The sequence below is a fragment of the Chaetura pelagica genome, unplaced genomic scaffold, assembly GCF_000747805.2.
Source record: "Chaetura pelagica isolate M959 unplaced genomic scaffold, ChaPel_1.0 scaffold11, whole genome shotgun sequence".
Lineage (NCBI taxonomy): Eukaryota > Metazoa > Chordata > Aves > Apodiformes > Apodidae > Chaetura > Chaetura pelagica.
This window is the reverse complement of record NW_009952694.1, coordinates 4,749,306-4,774,772: the sequence shown is the minus strand read 5'-3', so window position 1 is coordinate 4,774,772 and position 25,467 is coordinate 4,749,306. Positions and strand designations below refer to the sequence as shown.

General features: G+C 38.5%; 1 protein-coding gene across 1 annotated transcript; it reads right to left on the bottom strand.

The window, feature by feature from the left end:
• Window positions 1–178: 178 nt before the first annotated feature.
• YLPM1 (YLP motif containing 1) lies at window positions 179–24,837 on the bottom strand. Its single transcript, XM_009993956.1, has 17 exons — window positions 24,358–24,837; window positions 21,597–21,702; window positions 19,282–19,525; window positions 18,023–18,115; window positions 17,444–17,618; window positions 17,151–17,296; window positions 16,605–16,759; window positions 15,903–15,965; window positions 15,493–15,612; window positions 15,040–15,216; window positions 14,738–14,821; window positions 14,392–14,475; window positions 12,882–12,968; window positions 9,831–9,882; window positions 4,386–4,516; window positions 946–1,125; window positions 179–578 (listed from the first exon to the last, which is right to left on the bottom strand). The coding sequence occupies exons 1-16, from the start codon at window positions 24,819–24,821 to the stop codon at window positions 979–981; spliced, it is 2,328 nt and encodes a 775-aa protein (XP_009992258.1). The 5' UTR covers window positions 24,822–24,837; the 3' UTR covers window positions 179–578; window positions 946–978.
• Window positions 24,838–25,467: the final 630 nt, after the last annotated feature.

The following is a 25,467-nucleotide window of genomic DNA, read 5'->3' as shown; positions in this document are numbered from 1 at the left end:
TAATGGAGATGCCTGTGAAAAGAAAAACAGGTGATAAACCTAGAAGACAGGACACATTCCAGAATATGAGCACAGCATCTCATCCAGGTAAGGACAGTTCTAAGCACTGCCAACATGTGAATACAGATCGCATTTAAGAAGTCAAACAAAAACCATGTTGTATGGTCCACCAAGAACACCGAGTTTATAGTGAAATTTATTGTTCTGCTTCCTAATACAGTAAGCTACAAGGTACATACAGTATAAAACGAGAACAGCCACAAAGCAAAGGTGATAAACATTTTGTGACAGTACAGTGGAGGTAACGTCTGTCTAATCCTTCCACTTTATCCCACAAACAGCAGCTAAAACTACTGGCCCTTCCCCTCCCTCCCCTCCAAAAATATTAAAAAGTAAACTGTCTCTCACTTAGGAGCAGCGGGATTCGTTGGTTTGTTTGAGGGCACTGGTTATCTGTCAATATCTCAAGAAAACTGCTGAAACTAAAGTAATAAAAGAAAAACTGTGAAGGTGGGAGTGACATGACTCATGCAAGATGCTCATGACATCTTGGTTCACTTCTCCTCAGAGCAAAAGGCCTGTAAAGAAAGGAAAAGTTTGTTAAACCAAGTAAAACAGCAATTAACGTGGTCAGACATATAGTAAGCAAAGTCTGAACTAGACAGGGCTAGGCACACAGCTAAACTACTCTTTTAACACAAACAATCTCCATCTTACTAAGGTTTGGAGATTGAGAGCTGGCAATCTTTTTATTTTTAGATGCTGCACAGGACGGTGCACCTTGACATGGGCACAGATGACATCAATTAAAGAAGGCTCCAAAATGAATAATCCTGTCTGGAAGGACTCTAATAATGACACGAACTGCAACCTCAACTCCTAAAAAACCTGAAAAAACCTTGAAAAAATCAAGGCTCCAAACATGCAGGAAGACTGAATACTTACCTTAAAGGCACAAAATTCCATTTAACCACTTTTTCATATATATTTGGTGCGGTTGAGGGCTTGCTCAGCAAGATGACCGCTTTCATCTGTTATCTTCTCCCAGTCTGTTTGTCCAACAACAAAACCAATGGCCCTTTTCCTGTCTGCATCTTTTTTTTCTTCTAGATCTGCCCACCGCACCTATAGAGAACAGACCATCAGCAGGACAATCTCCTAAAAAATCCTGAGATGTGTAGGCTTTCCAATGCAGATAAAACAACCAGAATTCTAATTTGTACTATTTTTCATTCAAACAGGTAAGTATTAATTTGTTTTCCAATGGAAAAAGAGGAAAGCTACATCAGTTATGCTATTTAAGACTGAATATCCCAGGTGTTCCATGGAGTAGAAGGGTAGAGATGATTATCCTTTTCCATTTCAATGCTGTAATTCTGAGAGCTGAAGTACAATTGCTATAATTATTTTTCTGTTCAAAGCAATGCTTTCTGCAGGAAGCATTATCAAAGATTTATTTAGTATCTTGATTTTCTGTACAACCTTTCAACTGCACAGTGGAAACATCTAGAAGATGGCTCTAAAATGACAGAAAGACAGTATTATGGAGCAGCCCAGCAATGACTGAATGAGGGATGGTTTTCTTCTCTATCTTCTGTAATACATGGTGCACATAGAAGATACGTGTAGAAGAACTGGTGTAGAAGAGCTAGAAGAGCTGGTGGAAGTCACTTGCCATCATCTATCTGCAGGCTTGGCTAACCAGGGAGGTTTCAGTTGACTGGAGGTTAGCAAATGTGAACCCCATCTACAAGAAGGGCCAGAAGGAAGATTCAGGAAACTACAAGCCTGTCAGTTTGACTTGAGTGCTGGGGAAGATTATGGAGCAGATCATCTTGAGTGCCATCACATGGCATGCACAAGACAACAAGGTGATCAGGCCCAGTCAGCATGGGTTAATAAAAAGAACGTTCTGCTTGACCAACCTGATCTTCTATGACAAGGTGGCCTGCTTAGTGGATGAGGGAAAGGCTGCAGATATTGTCTACCTAGACTTTAGTAAAGCCTTCAATACCCAGAGAAACTCCTGGAGAAACTGGCTGCTCAAGGCATGGACAGGTGTATGTGTCACTAGGTAAAAAACTGGCTGGATGGCTGGGTCCAAAGAGTTGTGGTCAATGGGGTTAAATCTAGTTGGTGGCGGGTCAAAAGTGGTGTTCCCCAGGGCTCAGTACCAGGGCCAGTTCTTTTTCATATCTTTATCAATGATCTGATAGGGCGATTGTGTGCATCAATAAGTTTGGAGGTGACATGATGTTGGATAGGAGTGTTGATCTCTCTGAAGGTAAGAAGACTCTAAGAGGGATTGTGACAGGCTGGATTGATGGGCTGAGGCCAATTGTGTGAGATTCAGCAAGGCCAAGGGCTGGGTCCTGCACTTGGGTCACAACAACCCCATGGAGCCCTGCAGACTTGGAGAAGAGTGGCTGGAAAGTGGCTGTGTGGCAGAAAAGGACCTGGGGGTGGCTGAAAAAAAGTGAACAGTGTGCCTATATGGCCAAGATGACCAACAGCATCCTGGCTTGCATCAGAAATAGTATGGCCAGCAAGACTAGGGAAGTGATTGTGCCTCTGTACTTGGCACTCGGGAGGCTGCACCTCAAATACTGTGTTCAATTTTGGGACCCTCAGTACAATGACATTAAGGTGCTGAAGCGTGTCCAAAGAAGGACAACAAAGCTGGTGAAGAGTCTAGAGGACATGTCTTACAAAAGGCATCTGAAGGAACTGGGTTGTTTAGCCTGGAGAAAAGGAGGCTGAGGGGAGAAACCTTACTGCTCTCCACAACTACCTGAAAGAAGGTTGTAGCAAGGGGGGGAGGTTGGTCTCTTCTCCCAAGTAACAAGTGACAGAACAAGAGGAAATGGCCAGGGAAGGCTTAGACTGGGTATTAGGAAAATTTTCTTCACTGTAAGAGTTGTCAGGCACTGGAACAGGCTGCCCAAGGGAGTGGTTGTGTCACCATCCCTGGAGGCATTTAAAAGATGTGTGTAGATGTAAAATAGGGACATGGTTTAGTAGTGGATTTAGCAGTGTGCTGGTTAACAGCTGGGCTTGATGATCTTAAAGGTCTTTTCCAACCGAAATTATTTTATTATTCTATTTAAATCTTTGCACTATTTCTTGATACTAAGTAACTTTATGCATTTGTTAACTGCAGCTATAAAGATGGGAGATATGTCCTCTGCGGCTTGCATTTATCCTATCCAAACACAGTCACTCTCTCACCTGCAAACCCTGACACCAATGGGAAGGAATGCAACAGGGAGGTAGCAAGGGAGGTGATGATGATGGGTTACAGTCCAGAAACTCAGCTAGAACACATCATTGTTGGACAAGAAAAAACAGTAAGTGAAGGAGCTCTTCCTTGACATCCTAACTGATTAGTTCTATTCAGGCTGATTTGTTACATGGGGATGTAGCCTTATCACCTTTCTGCCAGCGCCTTCCTGTTCCACATTCTACCTGCATCTCCCCAGATGCTCTTGCCAAAAAGCAATGCCTGCTTTCTTGCACCATCACTTCCTCTGCCAATGCCTTAGTATCTCCATTTCTCTCATGCATGCTGTCAAGTACCACCCGTGTTTTCTATTTGGCATTAAAGAACAAAACAAAGCCCAAACACCAACAGTTACCTCAAATTACTTCTAGTGGCAAAAGCTGGTCTTTCTAATTTGGAGAGACAAAAAAAACCCCAAAACCTCCTCCTATGACCTCTCTTTAATCTTCCACTATGATTTTTTGCCCTGTTTTTCACAATGGTATTTAAAGACATATCTTTTTTTTCAGAACAGAACTGCTTAAAACATGATTGAAGCCAACGTCTTATTCATCATCTCCCAGGCTTTATGCAAGGTATACGGAGGAGGTAGCATCTACAAGACCTAGGTGATATAAAACCTACATAGTTTATACTTTCCTTGGCTGAGTCTTTTTGGATATAAAACCAGCACACTGTTTCTCCGTCTACTTACTACAAAACCAAATAAAAAAATAACTTAGTACAATAATCTTGGATTCTGCACTCATATCACACTATCTCACCACAGAGCATAGAGAGGACTCTGTGGGCTGCTCTGAAACAAAGTGCATCATCTTCCCCTGCCAGAAATGGGACACAATTTTGTTCTCAATATGAAATGCCATGCCAAGCATAATTCATCTTTATCTACAATTCCTCATTTTGTTATAATTAATCTGTTTACCCCTGGAAAACCCTACTTCTCAAGAATATTATCTTACAGAGTAAGATGCAACAGCAAAATGAAACGTGAGTCAGTGAGACCACCATATTCACAGATACTGAATGACCTGATAAACACTCTTTTTCACAGAGACTGTTAAATGATCACATACATACAGTAAGTCATTTGAAAACTTATTACCCTTTTTTTTCCAGGTTCAGAAGCACGTGTGTCATAGTCATCTGGAAGCTGTAGATAATCTTCCATTCTGCTGGCAATTGCTTCCCAGTCACGTTTCCTTTTAGTGCCAGTCCGCAGCCCATCCAGCTTGTCTGAGAACAAACACAGAGCCTCAGAGTTAAAGGAGATTTTTTTTTGATTTTTCACACAAACAAGACGAGAGTGGAACAATTTTCAAACGAATGAGCAGCAGAACTTGTACATCCAGCTTGTCTTGACAGGTAGAATGATGAGAGTTGAAATAAACTAGAGAAGACTCAACACCATTTTCAAGTTTTATTGATCTTTCACATTAATTGTGTGGCAATAACACTCAGTCTTGTTACTTGTATGAGGGAGAAAATCTTGCTCTTCTGGACGTTTGTACTATATGGAGTCTGTCTCTAAAGTTACAATATAGCCAACAATAGCTAGGAACCACACATCAACCTGTTCTGTATTTGAATACAGAATTAAAGCTGTAGTATTTTCCCCCAAATTTGGGAGTTAATACTAAGTCAAATATGGCATACATGCAGTATCAAGGAACAAGTGATGATCATATAATTTAATGTATCAAAGACAAGTTTTTGAGATACCGTTTCTGCTAAACAAAAAGCTCCTTGAAAAGCCTCATCACACCCCATCTTTTCTTCTCTCCCCCCACGGAAAATAAACTAAGAAAAAAAAAATCCTCCAGGATTGGACAAAAAAAAAAAAATCTCCAAAACTTCTGTTTCACGGTGTAAGAGGTCAGTCACAAATATTTGAGCAGTACATTTGTTCAACAGTTATAATTTTCTTCTTTTTCTTATTGAACTGATAAGGCACGAGGAGAAACAGTTCTATTCCTAGGTTCTAAAATTTTGTTCCTCTCTGGACACTTACTTTCAGGAAAAAACACCTTCTTGAAATTATGTGGCGAACTGCTTTTGGAAAGGAGATGAAGTATTTATTGTAAGATTATGAACAACAGAGAATGAAAACAAAGTACGACTTTACAATTCAAAGGAAAACCTAGTACTTCTATTGATGTAAGCTACCATTTCATAAACCAACAACTGAATATATGCAGAAAGAATACTAAGCTTGGCAGCTACATTCTGTAAATAATATCCAGTGGTGCCAGTAATACTGTTTTTAAAGTCACTGATGTAATTAAATTCACTCACAAAAGGCCTCAAAAATAAACCAAACACAACGCAGCATATTTTCTGGGTAGCAGAAAAGGATGTTCGAAGGTATGTATCTGAAGGAGCTCAGTTCAGAGATGAGTTAATACCGGAGAGAAAATAGCAACAACAGAGATAATGCGAGGTAATGGTGATGCAGACATGCTAGTATAACAGAAATATCATAAACTAATGAAATAACTTATCTCTCATATGACTCCAAAATTTGTAAAGATTCCACCTTTAATTAATTTCCCTGGAACAGAATCACAGAATCTTAGCGGTGGAAGGGACCTCTGGAGATCTAGTCCAACACTCCTGCCAGAGCAGCTTCACCTAGGGCAGGCTGCACAGGATGGCATCTAGGCAGGTTTTGATGTCTCCAGAGACAGAGCCTCCACAACCTCTCTGGACATCCAACACAGAACTTCTTCTAAGAAACATTTAATTCTGCCTTTAAAAAACCCAACATTTAAGAAACCTGTGTGGGATATTTGTATCTATTGCATGATGTTGTTACGCAATTCAGTTAGGGCAGTTCTTTTGCTCTAAGTTAAATCTGCTAAATTTGAAGCTCAATCTCCACAGAAAGATGGCATTCACTCTAAAAGACAAAATTAATGTATACAATATTCCACTGTTATTCCAGCACATAACGTACTATTCCTCAGCATTACTCTCAGATCAATCAGTGTATATCATCCACAGCATAAGGGTTTCCAGAAAAAATGACATTGAGAAGTAGAGCAACAAATGCACTAGTGTCATTTAGGAACATGAAGCACTGAAAATTCAGGAGCTCTCTTGTTGGCAAGTATCTGTACACAGAAATTCTCCTGTTGGAAGGCAACATACTATGATGCAAGCTCATCTCATTACCAGCATGGAAAAAAAGTGTTCAGTCTCCAACACCCTGCTGCACAGAGACCAACTGAAAACGTCAGCAAGAATGCATAACTCAAACATCAACAGAGGAGCGCAGGAGGCGTTCAGCGTATGAGGTTTCCCTCTGCCACTTTTTTGTTACCGCTGTACAGAATTAATTTTAGAATGTTCTCTCCTTCCATGTTTGAAGCTGGATTGCCTTTCCAGAGGGATCTGCTTCCATCCATGCTATGGTGGTTCAAGGTACAAGTGCCATGCAGTAGACACACTATAAAAATGTCAAAAGCCTACTACAAAGCACTATTTCAGAATAGTCTTTTCTGAAAATGAGACAAGGTGTCATTTTTTTAACAATGGTTCTCATGAATATTTACCGCAGACTATATAGTGTTAAAACTATTGAACATCATTTTATCATTTCAATTTTGAAAGCAACAAAGCAGCTGCATTTCTGAAAACCCATAGAACTTAAAAACTCACCTTCAGAATTTTAATAATACAGCATTAGAAAAAAACCTGACTTCATTTGTTTCTTCAAAAACGGAATGAATCAATCAGCTAAATTTTTGCCCTTCTTATACAAAATCCACAAAATTTTAAGTAAAATGTTATTTGCATTCTAGAACAATTTTATTATGGTATCAAAGCTTCAGCTATGCCAGAGCTCATTTCTCCTTTCCTGAAAGTTTGTAGAACTCACCACTAAGCCATACTTAAGTACACATAAGAGTATTGTGCTAAACACTTCAAATACAGTAAAACTTTAAAAATTTGAGTCAATTTCTGTATATTTAAATACAAGAACCCATGTGTACTATGCAGTACTGAGACAGACCAATGATTAGACTTAAGAACAAAAATGTGGCTGTGCACTCACAACACATAAGGAAGTGAAATACACACACGTACTCAGAGGAATGTATCACCCCTGTCAAAGTAAATCTGAACCAAAAGAGGTGCTCTGGAGCATACATTATGGTGATTGTCACAAGTCAGCGCTGTAGCTAAAGGACCCCAACTTTTCAGAACTTTTATAAGGCTTATTACCATCAATAAGATCTTATTGTGCTTTCCTGTAACAACATCCACAAGAAAGAAAACAAAAAAAACAAACAAGTCTTAATGTTGTTTTTGGGTTCTGCACTTACATCACTGCTGCAAATGTGTGCCCTCTGGGACTAATGCGATAAACATGAAGGGCAAGCAAACACCTAGGCAATAACTCAACTTTGGAATAACAAATGAATACCACGGTTTACGTGCCTTTCAGGAAATAATTTTGTCATCTACAACAAAGTTTTATTGAGAATTAAATATAAGAATTCTTACTCACAGACTGCAAGTGCTTATAATGCATACCTTGAGCTAGAAGTTGTCACCCCTCGCAGAGTTATTTTTCAAAGAAACTATTCATTACGCAGCAATGTCAGGCTTTTTAACTTGTATGTTCTCTAAAATGTTAATTTTAAACTATAGTTCTATATATTTATAAAAATTAATCTAGAGGGTAGCTATGTCAGTAAAATAATGAATACAGATTGAATAAAAAGACCTTCTCATCACCTGTATCTGTGACTTGCAGCATGCTAATATAGTTTGTTAATGGAGTTTGACTGCTAGGATTATTGCAACAGCCTTGCAAGTAACTTACTTTAGCATAAAATTGACTCTGATGCTCACTCCCCATTTTACACTGAAGAGGAGACAACAGAAAAATACTGCATTTTATATTATGGTGTTTTCATGTGGAAAGAAATGCAACACAGTTCTTTGTTTCTATTTAATAGCATTATTTGATCACAAGACATTTTGAAAGCTACCTGTAAATTTCTGCTGCAGACACAGTCTCCACAGTGCTAGACACTACACATAAAACTTACATATTTTTAGAACACACTTTGGACTCCTGTGGTATTTGCAAAATGCACAGGATGACTTAATGTTCACCATATGAAGTGCAATACAACTGTTCCTGCTACGCATAAGTCCATGTTACTTGCAATACAACACAATGCATCAGAGCATTCTTCAAATATGGAGTTTTTCAGTACTCTGATTTCATACACAATTGGCAAAAAAAACAACCTAAGAAATAATATTAAGATACTAAAATAATCAACTCTCACAAGAAAGATGCAGAGCAATTCTGAATTCTAACTGCCTAGCTGTTTGATTTGCCAGAATCATTGAGAACAAAGCTCCTCCAGTTGTACTGCAGGTGCCACAATGCTAATATATTCCACTAATGTTTAAATGACTCGCAAGAGAGCAGAGGCAGCAGAAAGATGGTTCAGCTAAGCAGTTAACAGCAAAAGATAAAAGACTGCTTTATGTAAACCAGAACTTCTAATGCTATTTCTATGGTGCAATGGTGATTTTGGTTATTGGAAAGTACTGATACACGGGGCTGTACCACACATGCAGAAGCAAACCTCGATCCATTAAGGCATGCTGAGTCCCACTCAGGTATTTGTTACTTCCCACAGATATAAAAGGAAATTGCTCTTTCATACAGATTGCATTGGTCAAATCTTCACTTCGAATCATTACTGTTCAGTTAAAAAAATCCCCAAATTAATAATAATTATTAGAAACCCCTTTCTGTATGTGTACACCTTCCACCACAGCTGTGGTGCATGGATTTCAGCATGAAAGACTTTGACAGACTCCTAATTTTAGCACTTATGTCTAAAGCAACCAGCAGCACTAATCAGTATAAAAATTGCAGCAAAAATAGTGCCCTTGTGCTCCTGGAAAGTCCATTTTGCATCCTGTTAAGAAGAATTCTAGTATTCACCTGGAACTATAGAGCACAATAATCTTCAACTTTTCAATACCTAAGTTGTTGAAAAGATACACAAAAGCCTAATAATCCAGAACCAACTTCAAAGCATGGCAGTACTTTGCCTTCACACGTGTCAGTTTTGGACACCCAGAAACATCTCCAATACAGTTAGCTACTAGGCATGTCTCCAAGAAAGTAAGAAGCTCCTGACGACATTTAGGCTTGAAAAAAAGGTATGTAGTATGAACAAGAATGCAGTGTGATGTGGGTTGACTCTTTGCTTTTGATAATACAGAAGAGATGAATAAAGAATATAAATACTTTTTAAAAATTGTAAGACTTGAACAGATGGAAGAACAATTAATGAGTATATAAAACAGTGATGGCTAGAATGTTCTAACTCCCTTGCCTCTGGCAGAAGGCCAATTTCTTTTCAGTATAGATGCTTTTGCAGTTTCAAGACACATGTATGAAATCAATACATTTATTTCTGTTTGGTAAGGATTCACAGTAAAAACAATAATTCAGGTTTTGCAAACATCATCAGATACCAACTATAAGAAACAGGAAAAAATAAATACCCACCTAGCTTTGCCTCAGAAGTGTCCATCTCCCATTTGCTTTTCGGAATGTAACCCTAAATCATACACAGAGAGAAGCTCGGAGGATTAGAGAGAGACACACATGCATATCACTTTTGAACTGGAAACAGCATTATAATGGGAGCTTAAGGAATTTTTGTAAGGCACAATTATTGTTAACAGATGAAGGAAACAAATTACTCAGTATTTCAGAACTTGTGCATCCACTTCCCATTCAGTGATCTTAGCAGCCCTTGCTGCCCTCTGCAAACACAGAACTCCGGAATGAGTCTAACAGACAGCATTGGTGCTGCGTGCACAATTACTGTTTATCTTATCCCAGGTGGCAAAGTTATTGCAACACAGCTTATCAGGCATAAAGAATATTCCAAGCTTTACAAATAAAAATGAAGAGTTACCACAGTCATAAACTTTTAAGAATATATTCGCAGACTTACTACACACAAGCTTCACTTCATAATCCTTTTGAAGGGAAACACGAAATTCTTGCATGAGTGGTTAGTCCACAGCTAAATAAAATTACTTTAGTTTAAATCAGAGTATCTGCTGAATCACTACAATTCAACTATTATTTTTCATTTTAAAATAACCCTCTTAGTTCAATGATCCTTTTAAAACACTTTTACCCTACAAATAATGTCATCATATGTTTTACTTGTAAAGAACTATACCCAGTGTCTTCCTTGTTCATGAGCATAATGATATTAAATTTGGAAAAAAAAACCAACCAAATACATTTATTTTAGGTAAATTCTTCTTACCTTTTCTTTTCATGCTCTTGGACAAGTAATCCTTACTAAGCAACCCCATATAACTCATTTCAGCTGTTCAGATTTGATATAAAACTACTTATGCTTCTCTACAATCACATAAAAAGCCAAATGTGGTGAAATGTGATAATTTAATTAATTTATGAATGATTTTTAATAGAAAGGGAAAAGCATTACTCTAGAAGATTTCAACAAGAAAACAATCCACATGCCAGTTTTATTACACTAAGTTCTTTCCTGCTCTATTTATAGGTTGACTCCACTGTGGTAAAAATATACATGTATTTGCTAATGCTCCATGTTACTTAATCAAGAGTGTACCATTCCACAGAGCTACACTGCTTTTGACTGTGCTCAGCATTGGTCTTCCAAAATCCTTTGAAGACCTTTTTAATATCAAGCATATATCAGTGAATTAAGATTATCAGATTTCTGTAATTTGTCTTTAATCAGGTCTGTAATTAATACAAACTAAGACAGTTCGTGCTGCAATATTTCTAACATCAATCTACTTCATGTATGTTAGTATATTTATACTTTCAAACCAAGTTGCACCTTAAAATTTGCTCAGAAAGCTTACATCACAGCTAGAAGCCTGTATTAATCAAAGTGATGTGTGATACACTGGTGAGAACACTAAGTTAAATGCATCAATAATTCATACCATCAAGCACAGAAAAGCAAGAATTGTCTGAATGCTACAAACAACCCTAGGGGAGTTGATAATAGCAACAAAAGAGTGACTTTGATGGTGTGAAATGGCCTATCGTGAGCTGAATCTGTAAAATATCCCAGCCCTCAGATAGGATACGAAAAGATTCAGAGTTCATCCTTTGGTACAAGACAGTTGGATGTTTCAAGGACATCTGCCAGATAGCAGGAGCTTCAGACCTCTCATTTTCCACAGGATTACATGCAGTAAAATGAATTAAAAAACCCTTAGCAACTGCTCTCAAGAAGGCAATAGATACCAAATTCAGTGTACTGTTTCACCTTTCTGTCTGACATACCTCTTTGGGATTAGCCACGTGACTGAATAGCAGAGATTACATACAGCAGATAAAGCTTTGCTGTTTTTAATCTCTTGTGAATCTGAACAGAAAACAGTCTTATATGTAGATTGCTTTTAGTTATTCATAATTTGCATAGTTTTCACCACCAAGCTTTCTCCTTATCTCATTATGATATATGTGCTGTACATTAGGACACTCCCCAGAGCCCACAAACACACACATACACACACACACTTATGCACAGATGTCTCAAAAACTACTGACAACTTTCCCTTCCAGATACACCTCATTTCCAAGAAATGAGACTAGCAGCCATATTGTTGTAAACATGGATGCATCTCTGAAATGTTCTAACCACACTTTGTACACTCTTATACTCTGTGCCAAAAAACAATTTAGTAAAGAGAATAAATGAGTCATGTTGCAAAAAACAGATGTTTATTAAAATCAACTCTTCCTAACTTTTTCTTTATATTATTCTCTATTTTAACAGCTTTCTAAACTGTTGCTCCTGAGGAACTGTAAATTTCTGTCAGGAAAAGAACTTTGCTTGTCTCAGACATTTTTTGTTACTTCCTGTTTATTGGAGTTTAACTGCTTGGTTGTGGGAACCAGGGTTTGACACATTCAACTTATCAAGGACTAACCAGCTGCAGCTCCAACACATACTAAGAAGTTACATTAGGAAGCTTTCCACAGCCTTTTAAATACGTACCTAAAAATGCCAGCCCTCAGGCCAATTCTCTAAACTTCATTCATAAAAAAAACCTAATCCCTCACCTTGGAAATACCTACTGACAAAGTCAGTGATCCTTGGTAGAGAAAACACTCTTCTTCATAAGTGTTGTCATATACTGTGACAGTTGAGGTCTTTAGACATATGAAAGGAATTAAGCTAAATTAATCTTTGCCCAATCTTCCCAACCCTCTACTTATCTAATTTTTAGATAATCTGGACGACAGTGCTATAGTGTACTGCAATATATAAGTGTCTGTTCGAGGCATGTTGCCACACTCCACTGATAATGCTGTTTGTGGTATATACTCACAGATTCTAAAAAAAAAAAAGTTAGGAATAACATGGTTTAATGTTATAGTTCTCCTAGAAATGTTTAAGGAACAAATAACTAGAAATGCCTGTGTTAAGATCGCGCTGCTAAGAATGGCAATGGGTTGGCATTTGTAAGACTGAGATCCTCCCTCAGACACATTAACAAACATTTTGTTAGAGATGGCTGATGTGTCTCCTACCAGTTCACTTTCTTCTTCCTCTGCTGTGTCCTTTTTACCTTCTTCTTTCTGGTCTTCAATATTTGCATCAAAATCCTCCATCTCCACCTGTTCCAAAGCACAAGCACAGACTTAAAAAACACTGCTTGGCTTCTAAGTATTATCTTTTTAGCAAAGTAGATTTCAAGTTCAAATAGAAAAGGAAAGCAGTAATTTGTCTTGGAAAGTAGGATACAACATATATGCATACTGGCTCCATTTTGGCTTCCCTCAGAAGCAGGTTCCCTTCTAGCTACACAGTAACAAACTGTAGTGAAGTAGCAATGCATTCTTTGAGTTACCATTATCTGTAACAGCAGGATGTATCTCTTGCTTCCCACACAATCACATTTCAAAACTTGAAATCTGAAAAAAATCTCAAACTTGCCATTTACAAATCACTGGAATGGCACAGAACGTCTCTATGAAGCCTTTAGCTTTTGTATATTTAAATATCACACTGAATAACCAAAAAGATTAACATAATAAAGAAAAAGATGTTTTAAGACATACGTCTAACCTTGCCCATATGATGGAATACTTTCTAGGGTCCCCATCTCTAATTGGGATTCATGAGTACACTGTGGAATACCTAGAACTCTAGGATGCATACGCATTCTTCATACCATTAGTAAAATCTTTACGCACACAGAATAAATCTTAAATCTGCCCTTCTCTGAGTCTACTTGAGAGCTTTCTTTGTAACCTTAAAGATTACTATTTTCCACTACAAAGAATTTGGACATTCAAGAATAACCTGTTGACATCATGACAAAGGATAAAAAGTAAACTCTTCCTGCTTCAGCAGTTCACCAGTTTCTACAACCACAGCAAGAGCTGTTCTGAAAGCAACATGCAGCTATGGCACATTCGTGTGACCTTATGATTAACATACTAATTTGTTCTCAGAGCTCCCAAAACATCTGCCAAAGAAGAATACAATACAGAAAACTGACATACCAAAGATGCATGTCACTGCAAACTGCACATGGAATAAAAAGGTAGCATACTTCTACAGCAAGTGCAGTTTTCTGCTGCATGTGATTTATTTATTTCTTCACTCTCTGCTAGAACAGGTCTGTGCTTTTCAGAGCAAGGATCAAGAGGAATTAAAATAAGTAAATAAACAAATTTAATCAAATTACTCTCTCAAATTATGATCCAATTAATCCAGTAACCTGAAAAAGTGCCGAGTTCAAATATGAGAGATGGAAGATCCTCTTTAATTGGTACTCAACAGTTATTAAAGAGCAAAGCAACTTCAGCTCTTACTCAAAAGCATGTAAGTCTGGGCTCCAAAAAGGTGACGTCACATGTACCTTCATGTTTGGATAATGGCTAAGAGTAATGGAATATACTTATCTGACAGGAATACTGGCTTTCTACAGTGCCAAGTACAATTGCCCTGTCGTGACCACACCTTTTTCTCCTTTTTACTTTCAGTGTCATCACATCCACATAATCTGCAATTTTAACAAGCAGAGATTCTCACCTCTTCAATAGCAGCATCTTGCAGCAGAGAACGAATATCCAGGCGCATCATATGACGTGGTGCTGCTTCCCAGTGATCAGACATCTAACAAAAACCAAACAAAAATGAAGCACCTCTAAAAATATCACAGATTCAATGTATAACTGGGTTCCTGATCACAAACAAGATGTATCTGTACTTAAGAGAAGTAATTTTGATCAATTCCATGAAATAACTGACTCATCTCAGAAGACAAGTGTAAGCATCATGTAGTCTAAAAAGAGGTTGACTGTTTTCCAACAACAGCAGGCCTGAAAGCACAATGAAAACTATAATTAATCCTATGACTCCAGATGTATACAGTTACCCTGCTGATGTCCTTTAGCTTGCGTCCATGAATATTTCTCTTGGAACACGTCTGGTTATCTGCACTCATTTCAGCTAAGTATACCTAGAAAGAAAAAGAAAATACTGGCTATCATACATCAATTTGCAGAGCTGCTCTTCTACCTGGTGATGCACTCTGCAATTGTACATTTTAAGAAAGGTAAATTTTTAACTGCAGATGGCAGCATTTTTCCTGCATGTGGGAAGGACTTTGCATTCCAAAGTTTAGAAATCCCAGTATACAGGTGCTAGCAAGTTCAAATGCATTTTAGGCTCCATTACCTCAAAACCCTTGGTTTTTGCAGCACTCCAAAACTGTTCAAAATGTCGCACTTTATCATTGATAGCGTCAAGGATAATGAAGGGGAAGAAGCCATCATCCAAGGTCTTTTTGAAAGTTTTAAACATGCTGGTACGATAGGTCTCTTCCATATCAGCTTCATATTCATACTCCATCACCTTTATAAATAACAAAAGCAATTAAAAGAGGACACCTATTACATTTCCAAGGTTCAATTGCTAAATGATGTGACTACCAAGTACACTGGTATGAGAAAAACATCTTCCAGGTCAACTTTTAAGAATTTGCCCATTCTGCCCTTCAGTTATATTGACTTGTTTTAAAAAACAGCCCAGACCTCTGCACTGTTCCAAAGCCACAGACTGAAATTCTGATTGCTGGTGTGTTGTTCCAGAGCGTCTCATTTCTTTGTCAACATGAGAAACTGAAAGTACCTTCTTTTTCACTTTTTTCCCTGTATCAGGGTCTCTCTCTTCTTTTTCCACTTCAGTGATAAAATAGTCATCCAGGCTGAGCACTCTTGGTGCAGGTCCTCCACACTCTACTTCCTTATCCTGGGAGGAAAACAAAAAGAAAACATGTATTCTTGCTTTCAAAATTCCATTCTGCTACAGAGGATCTTTAGAACAATTTCTGCAAACAGCAGTTCCCTGCTCTATACTCAAAATAAAAAGAGAGTAGTATTATTCATACTTGCTAACAGTGGAGGGGATTCACAGACCATATGAAGACATGGAACATTAAATAACAACACGCTGAAATCCTAGACAAACAGAAAGAAAACAGCACAGGAAGAGCACGTAAAAGACAAGCAACATTACACAGTGAGCAGCTGTTTACATACCCTGATAAGTTTTGCTACGTGTGTCTTTCCACTGCCAGGCAACCCTCTCATTATGATTACAATCTGAAATAGAGATCATGTAAGAAGATGGGATACTGTACTACATTTAACTGAACCTCTTTTGCAAAAATTTTCTTCTAGAAAACTATGTGCTCTGGACCCTCCCTTTTGAATATCATAAAAAAAAGTCTCACTGCCTATTTGTTTTATAAAACCAGATTGTGAAGAATGGTAGTAGTTCCACAGAATAAGAATATATTATGTTAATCACCTCAGCAGTTCATACTGCAGAAGATGTTAAAGCTCTGGTTCAGATAAAACTGACTGAATTAAACTTGTCTAGATGTTTTATAGCCTGAATCTTCTTGTTTCTTATTTTATATGATCCACTGCCAAACCTCTGTGTAAAGCCAAGTCTTTCATCTGATAATTTAAAAACCCAAATGAGTACCTCTGAAGAGTCTAAAATACATTCACATTTCCCACTAACAGGAATTTCATTTCAGCATTCCCAGGAAGTTTACAACTCCTGCGGACTCCCAATTGCTATGCTACAATACTCTAGACACTTGCAAAGGAATGAAGAGATTTTCCAGAGCTTCCTCAAATGTAAGCTTGTTCCCAACACACTACAGTCATGAGCATTTTACCTGAATACAGATCTTGTAGAAACTGACTGCTGCTTTCAGAATGCATACTCACCCTCTCTGGCCTGCTATCCCGTCCTGGTGGCTTCAAAATATCATCTACATTTTTAGATTCTGGCTTTCTTTCTACTCGTGGAGCAGGTGTTGGCTGACGAGGTATTGATGGAGCAGAAATAGGAATCCTTTCCTCAGGGAAATTTCTACGATCACCTTCAAATTCCAGTGTTTGGACAGAAGAATGTTCTTAGTTCAGTGAAATAAAAAAATTAAGATGTTCATAACTGAGTTGCGTTGATTTAGACAGACAATTATTTTAGGATTAAATTCATAGATTTGTCCCCAGAATAAGTCAAATTTCTAATCTTGAACCTATTGCAATCAAAGATAATTTTTTAGCAGAGCATGTAACTGCTGTGCTCCTAATCTCATCACCACTGAGAAACACAACCACATGACACTGCCCAAATAAATTTTCCTGAGTTATACATTCTGAACAAAGAAATACTGCAAATCAGTTCAACTTCTCCCAATTCATCTTTACCTCCATGAGTCTGTATTTTTCATAATATTCTAGCAAGGCTTCAAGACTGAGAAACTGTACCTCCAAACATGGAAGGCCCATGATCATATGCTGGACGATCTGTCTTTCGTTCATATGGTGGTCTATCAAAACCACCTCGCCTGGAGGTAGGATGGTCTTTCTTGTCACGGTAAGACTGAGTCCTTGAAGGGGTAGTAGGAAGAACCCTGCCAAAAGAGTATTTCACCTATTTCTAGAATTTCTGCTATAGATTCCAGAGAAAAATGAACACGTATGTCACAGGCAAAATGGACACCCTTTTACCCAATCCAGCCTGATTTTTTTTATTTCAGTAGTGCCCCAAAACCACATACCTGTCATCTCTGGGATGTCGCTCTTTTTCAAATCTCTCTCGTTCATAATCCACAGAACCACGGTCTCTGTGCAATTCCCGCTCCCTCTTGAAATCCCGATGATCTGTGTTGGAATTACCTTGACGCTCAAAATAAGGCTCACGATCTCTGTCTCTGTTGTAACGACCAGGATGGTCTGAAAGGAGAAACCCATGGAAATCCAAACTAATGAAATATACCCCTTTTTAAAAATAATTTTTGTAGGAAAAGCAAAAAACAAGAGTACAAGAAAACATATAGAAATACATGATGTGAGGGCTAGGATGGACTTAATCAGCCACAAATCTCTTCTCCAAACTGTGGTGGACAACCATACCATGAAATCCTACTTAAAGCTAAAAAACTGAATTTTTGAAGTGGCTAGGTCATTGTCTGCATTACTCCTCTTGACAATATAAGCTGTTATTCTTATGGGTCTCTGAAGAAAATAGGTAGTTCTATCTTAAACAAGAGTTACTTGGTTTAAAATATGCTTTTAGTGCCTTACAACTTTTCTGAAGAGCTAACTAACAGTCTGAGAGCCAGCCAAGCACTCCCTACCTTTTTGAAAAGTTGGCCTCTCCTGCAGAGGTTCTGGACGCAGAGTTACCCTCTCCCCATATGGAATCTGTTCCACTTTACTGGTAGTTATATCTGGTTAAAAATAAATTTTAAAAAATAATCAAGGTCTTAAAATACCCTTCTTCCATTTCCTTTTTTTTCTGTCAAGAAAAGCAATTAGTTTAATGGCGTTATAAGTGACTGGAATAACTTACCCAAATTTATTATTAGTGGATATTGCAAAAAGAGCTATGCATAAATACAGAACTCCATGGTTTTGAAAGCCTGAAGAGGGTTTGTGTGTGTAAATATGTTTAACACTACCTTAAGAATGGGACTTTTGCCTTTTCAGATGAGTTCAGGTAGTAGGCACCATAAGAAGATGATAAACATTCAAATTCCCTGAAAATTTCAGTAACTCATAGAACTACTAAAATATCAAGAATATTAACTGAAATGCTCACTTTAGATTCTTAACAGTGACAATTTTTTCTAGTAGCTTTTAGTAAAACATTTACTTAATGGAATAGATATGGCTTCCATTCATGTTATGGCACCTCAGACAGAAAAAACGCTCTTTAAACAACAATGCACAATTTAAGGACTTCTTTACAACATGATTTCACTCTCGTTAAAAACTAAGAATAAGGGAAATAAATGCTATTAAAAAAGAGTGTTGAATTTTAGCTTTGATAAGTTCAATTACAAAAATCAAAGTCTCACTGTTTGTGTGTTAAATGCCTGTGTTTAGGGCACATGTCCTTCAGAAATAGAACTTCGTATCCCTCTGTGTTTAGGCAGAATCTCACACCTATTAAGAAGTAAATAAATATTGCAAACACCAGCTACATTCTGCTTTAATTTACTAAATCTCACCTAAGAACTGTAACAATCCAAAATACTTTCTAGCACAGTTATTTCCACACTCAGCTACAAATGGATTAAGGGAAGTATCCATTACAACCTAAATATAACACATAGATATGATCACATCAGTTGGTGTTTATTAGAAGCAGATGTGGCCATACACCATCCAGTTCACACAAAACAGGTCATTACTGAAGAAAACATTGAACTCAAAGCTGAAAGTTAGACTCCTTAAAACTACATTACCTAGCATTAGATCACAATGTACACAGCTTACAGGTCAATTGGAGAACATCTACAGCATGCTCTGTGTGACACCTGCCTTTAGAAAGAAGCTAGAAGGACTAATCAGCTCTTCGTTACAGATCAAGCAAATAACACTTAATACTCACCTCGCCCGTGGCCATAATCCACAGTTTGCTGAATCACAGGTGCTTTAGGAACTGGTGGAATAACTGGAGGAAGGGACACTGGTACAGCTGGCGGAACAGAGATGTGAACAGCAGGTACTTTCACAGGCGAGGAGATGGGTGGAGGCATCATTGACTCCTGTTTACACAACTCGTACTCCATATTTGCTCCTTTATCCTCATTTGTGTCCCAGAGTCCGTGGAAGGAATCCTCATCCCAGCGTTCCTGTTCCACAGCAGAAGGTGATGGTTTTAAAGACTGATCATGACTTGGGGTTGTAGTTGGAGTAGAAACTGGAGCATGTGGCCTTGTCATTGGTGTAGCAGGCCTTGTCAGTGGGGCACTTGGTCTTGTCACAGGGGTGGGCTGTCTGAACAACACGGGAGGCTTTATAATAACAGCAGGAGAAGGTTTAAAAGCTTGGGCTTCTACTGGTGCCTCTGAAGATAGCTGAGAAGAGACCTAGATGCAGAAAGCACTTTTAATGTAGATCTGTAAGCTAACCTTCTCTCATCCTCTGTAAGTCAGTAAGCACAGTAGCAATTGGTAAGAAAATAATAAGCATTTTCTAGTGCCTCCATCAAGGCAGGAGGACAATATTTTAAGAAATAGTGATCTGAATTAATTTGGTGTTTGTTTACAATGTGAAGGCTTAAATAGCATTTATTTCCTCCTTCAAAATAACCTTACCAATTTAAGCTCCAGTAGGCCTATCTCAGTTCAAGTGTCTACGGTTTTATGCCCAAAGACTCCTGCTGTCTGCAAAGAATCCTGCTGTCTGTGAGGAGGCTGAAAAAGTCTGAAAGCAGGTCAGCTTTGTGATGCACAAAAGGATTGATAAGGCCAGCTTCTTTCTGGAAGTCACCGGAAAAATTCCCAGAGGAAACCCCTTAATGAAATCGGTATCAGATCAACATAAGAAATGGGGAGGTCTTGCCCAGCGGAAAAAGCAACAGAACAAAACTCCTTTGTGAACCAAATACCCCCAAGGAATCCCAAGTGCTGTGTCACAAGTCTTTTCAGCACCACAGCAGATGCCAAGTTACAGGCAGCCTTATCAGCAACATGCAACAAAACTTGCAGAATGGTTGTAGAATAACAGTTGAAATCACAGCAGAAGTCTGAAGGCAGGAATCCCAAGAAAGACAGCTGTTTAAATACCTCTGGGTAGATGGTTGAAGTAGTCTGAGGTACAAAGTATCCAAGTTGATTAAACTAATTTCCTAAAGGCATCAATGTATCTGTAGCTCCTGGTAGCAAATCTGTTCAACTGTTTTACTTTATAGAAATTGTAAAAAGGAAGAGGACAATTAGGTAAAAAGAAAATTTGCAGTGCCTCATTCACTGCATAATAATGCTCTGGAGGGAGGGAAAAACGAAACTTGGTGTGGCTAAATGTCAGACCCAGAGGTCAGTATGGCTAAATTTACCAATAATTAAAGCCCAGTAACTTTAAGGTTAAGATATGATGAACAATAAAGATTGTGAATTGATTCAGGTACCTCCTCTAAAATATATTTAACAAAATTGCTTTTTTTTTTTTTTTCCCAAGGATTTATAAACCTGAGTTAACGTGACTGCAGAAACTCAGCTGGCTTCTGACAGTGTATGAATTATCAAAAAAACAAATATAAGCAGCTGAGAAGAGTTCCCAGAATCAACCAGGACATTACACAGCAGGGAAGTAACTTGAATCACAATGCAAGATGAAGTCATGAAGTACACAAAAGTAAGCTTCCATGCACTTTATGATGCTTCAGAAGGTAATGAGAATTCCTAATAAAGACAGGAAACAGAAAGATAATGCCCACTCTGTGTTGAAATATCTCAGTTTTTTAATGCACCAATCTTAAAATTTCTCTCTAAACTCTTCAGAGAGGAAAGAGTTTGAAGTACAAAAAGCAGAGCAAGATCAGAATTAAAGACTGTATCAGAACCTAGTCAGGCAGGGAACAGGAGGGGTCTTCTAATAAACCTTATGCTCCTGTTTTAGAAGAGCTGACCATTGCTTGCACATCATCTCACAGCAGTCTAGGCTGTTGAGATTCACACGCTACTGTATCCAACGGGTCAAGCTTCAAAGACACAGTGGACTGAATGAGTAAGAAAGCCTTTGGAAAATCTAAAGAAAGTATGAAGTTGCTTTGCCTCAACAGAAGACCGCAGAGGTTGTAAGGACTGCTGAGTAGGCATTCCACAGAGAAGTTTTACCACCAGAGTGCAGAACTGATCTGACATACACATTAACAGTAATTGTTGGCCATCATGTTATTAAGTTATTGCAAGATGAATTTACCTGAAAGGCACCCGGCCTTGTGCTTGTGTTCTGTGATCTAGGAGAGTCCTGTGTGGAAATGTCAGGTTTAAACTCTTTCAACTTCTGTAGCTGTTCTTTTTGCTCTCTGCACATGAATCACAAGAAAGAGTTACCAGTCTGTAGCTTAAATGAAAAACTCAAGAAATCAATGCTTATGGTGAAAACCAAGTATTACAGTAGCATTAGAGGTCAAAGCAGAAACAGACACAGCAAGCTTCACATGGTCAATGTTATGATTCAGAAATCCCTGTTTCACATTCACCTAACCATGGAGATATTTCATGTATTAGCTGCCTCCTTTTTCAATCACAAATTTCCTCTGCAATATGCAGTTATGCTTTTGTGCTTGGCTAGAACTACTTGACTTTGACAGTAAAGAGGAAAGCTATGCTTTAGTTTCTGACACTACCTTCCACAAGTCAGAAACCCAGAGGAGATGGGTGCCTAAGTCCTCTCAGTGACTTTCTCTGCAGAGTAAGAGGATCAAGGCCAACACAAAGTACAACAGAAACTCCAACATCTACAAACAAAGTGGTGATGTTAGCTTTTGTTTCCTTGTTTTATGTATCAAAATGCTACCCAGCTTATGCAGGTGGGACCAGGACTAGTAGTGAATACTACAACCCCTGGATTACAAAGATCTACCTACCAATACAATTCCCTTTCAGAGTCTGTTTGCATTTTTTCATCTTTTTATTCTAATAACTCTGTTCGTACTAATTGAGTGTATCAAAGTGGTGCCCAAAGAACAACTAAGAATGGGAGCCTTCTGTACCAGGAACAGCAGCGGCCACGCTGGCTAGCAACTCATCTGTTCAATGTTCAGTGCAAGGGGAACTTGACTCCCTGAAAGGGATCCAAAGTGCTGCATTAGTACACTGCATAAACTGAGCAAATGCTACCACTTAAAATCTCTTCTTTACACCTGGCTTAGAAAAAATACACCACATAACAAATACAGAACTGCATTCAGCTCACAGTATGCAGATTTACATACAATAAAAGCAAAGCCAGATGAAGCAGTTACGCACCACACTACTGGTACGACTCTTGGCTCAAAGAAAAAATGTAATACGCAGTCTTCTTGAAGTTGTTCCTACTGTTCAGACTGGGGTCACCTGCTTATAAGAACCTGGTAAGAAGTACCAATGTAACTTATTTTTAAGATTACCCTTGTATTAAATTAAAAATCAGTATAGTGAGTGCGATGTTTATCTTTCTCCCTTTTTACTAGCTTAGAAAGAGGTATATGTATCTACTTTCTTAATTAAAATGCTTTCACTTCTGTGTTTAAATATTTTAGCCCTAATAAATTATTCATTTAGGCAGTGATTCCGAAACTGTGGTCCTTAGATTAAGTCCACTGGCTTGAAGCTGGTCACTCTAAACTGCAAAACATATGCCTGGCCACCTAAGGCAACAAGAAAATCAGGAAAATGAAAATGATTTGTTGCTCCTAACTTCTGGCAAATATTGCTCTATAACACAGATTACACAGATACTAACGCCAGTTGAATTAATCTAATCACAGCAAAAGATTAAATTTTTCAGATAAAAGTTCTTCTTTCATTTAAAAAATTATTTTCCTTGAATTCTAGTGTGCAACTAGTGTTTTTCATATGGGGAGATGTTTAGCAACCTTATGAGTCTAAAAACAAAACAGTTTCAAAAAAAGTGCAAAATGTCTCTGTATCTTTCAACGTAGTTTAATGTAAATGTATTAATAAACATTCATTTTAATTGCCCACTATTTTAGCATAGTATCTTTTTCATTAAACTAAACCTCTGTCTTTACTAGGCATCAAACTTTAGCTATCTCTCAGTAACTTATGAATAGGATGAATCACACAAAACTGCCTCTAAGATGCTTCCTCTTTCCTCTACAATCTTAAAGATCTCCTTCATTGAAAATAGTCAAGGAAACTTATATTTCCTTTTTTTTTTTTTTTTTTTTTAAAACACGTTCATTGCACATAAACCCATGCACCAAATCACAAAGGCAGCTCCATTAATTCTAATATTACTAATTTTCTGAGCCCTAGAATGTTTCTGATGTTTAAGATGATATTCCAGTAGTTATTTTGAAATGAACACCTATTAAAGCCTTAGAAGTTTAGTAGCTGCTTCCTAAGATGTGGTCTTGCTGTACTCTTGCATTCAAATCCTGATTGTTATCACTGCTGTTATGCTGATCCTCAGAAATACGATCAACCAAAACTGTACAAAATTATTCACTGATGATGCTGGATTTCAAGTAAGGGAGCATAGTAAAAAGAAAAAAAACAACACACATATGCTTTAATTAAAAGGAGTATTAAAAAATTAAACAGGACCCATTGTGTGAATTAAGAATCACAGCAATGTAGATCTTGACAGGTAAGTATTAAAACAAAATCATTAGCAAGCTCATCTGACACTAGCAAATAGACTGAAAATATTACCAACAGGCTCACTCAAGGATAACAAAAAGATTGGTCAGGTGATGTGGACAGATCTCTTCCTGCAAAGTAACAAACGGGGAATGCCATATTCATGGGGAAAGGGACAAACACCTATTGACAAAAAAAACAAGTCCATCTACAAAAGCTGTGATAACTCCAAATAATTTTTCACATGAGTTCCTACCATCATGCTGTAGCAAACAGAAGTTAAGTGCATAAATCAAAGAATTCATTAGGAAAGGAGCATCATCTCCACAGAATGGGATTCCCACCCAAAGTGACAGAACTGGGCAACTCACCGAAGCATTTTGAGCTCCTGGGCAGCCTTCAGAATTATCTCATGCTGTCTTTGGCTAAGGACCATCACTCCACCCAAGGACTGGTCAGAGTCCAGGTTTGAATCTGCTCCCAGCATATCAGAGGAACGTGAAGGTGGAGGAAGGGATGAATCAGAATGATCATCCAAAGACCGCAATCTGTCTCCAGCATCTGGATACCACCTATCTGATAACCGTTCCCTCTCCCAGTCATTCCTTTCAGGAGGGTAGTCCTGCTTTTCCCGCCACGTGTCATATCTCTCTGGATACTCTCGAATCCTTAGTTCCCCCCTGTCTCGGAGGTCTCTGTCATAATGATCTCTGTTCCTATCCTCCCTCCATCGATCTTCACGGTATCTGTCCAGTGGTGGAAGAGGTGGCAGTGGCGGTAGAGGGGGGATATCCAGGTCACGATTCCCCATTTCTCTGTCATCCATAGGTCTCATATCCCAGTCTCTGTTCCATTCTCTGTCTAAATCTTGATCATACACATCTGAGGATCTTCCAGTCCTATCTAGATCTCTCTCTAGTTCCCTCTCTCTTGGCCTTTTCCAGTCATCCCACCATGTATCTCGTCTGTCATGATCTGATGATAAAGGAGGTAGTGGTGGTAGGGGAGATAGTGGAGGCAAAGAATGGTGGGATTGCAACCTGTCATCTCTGTCATACATATCTACAGAATCATCCTGATAATCATTGTGATCTCTCCAGTATCGATCTCTTTCCCAATCACCTAAGTGTTCATGCTCCAAAGAAGGGCCATCTTGACTATCTAAGGGAAATTCCTCCTGCATTCTATCATCTTCATGACCCCAAGAAGCCCTCTCATCTCGATGGTATGGAGGCAATTTGTCAGGGTCATCTCCCAGGTGAATGGGTTTATCTATGCTGCCTGTTTCAGATCTCACTGCTTCCCTCTCCCGGCTACCTCCTCTCCTGATGGGGCCCCTCTCACGGCTACCTGCCCGCCTGACTGGGCCCCTTTCGCGGCTACCTGCCCGCCTCATGGGGACCCTCTCACGGCTACCTGCCCTCCTCATGGGGACCCTCTCCCGGCTACCTTCCCTCCCCATCGGCTCCCCCGCCCCTCTC

What these genes read in the sequence shown, in the direction of transcription:
- YLPM1 (XM_009993956.1), bottom strand. Translation starts at nt 24,821, where the DNA reads ATGAGACCTATGGATGACAGAGAAATGGGGAATCGTGACCTGGATATC. An exon ending in CAGGAGCTCAAAATGCTTCG is followed by an intron (nt 21,703 to 24,357) that starts GTGAGTTGCCCA and finishes ATTCATGTGCAG; the next exon opens with AGAGCAAAAAGAACAGCTAC. An exon ending in AGCTAAAGGACATCAGCAGG is followed by an intron (nt 14,476 to 14,737) that starts GTAACTGTATAC and finishes GGTTTTTGTTAG; the next exon opens with ATGTCTGATCACTGGGAAGC.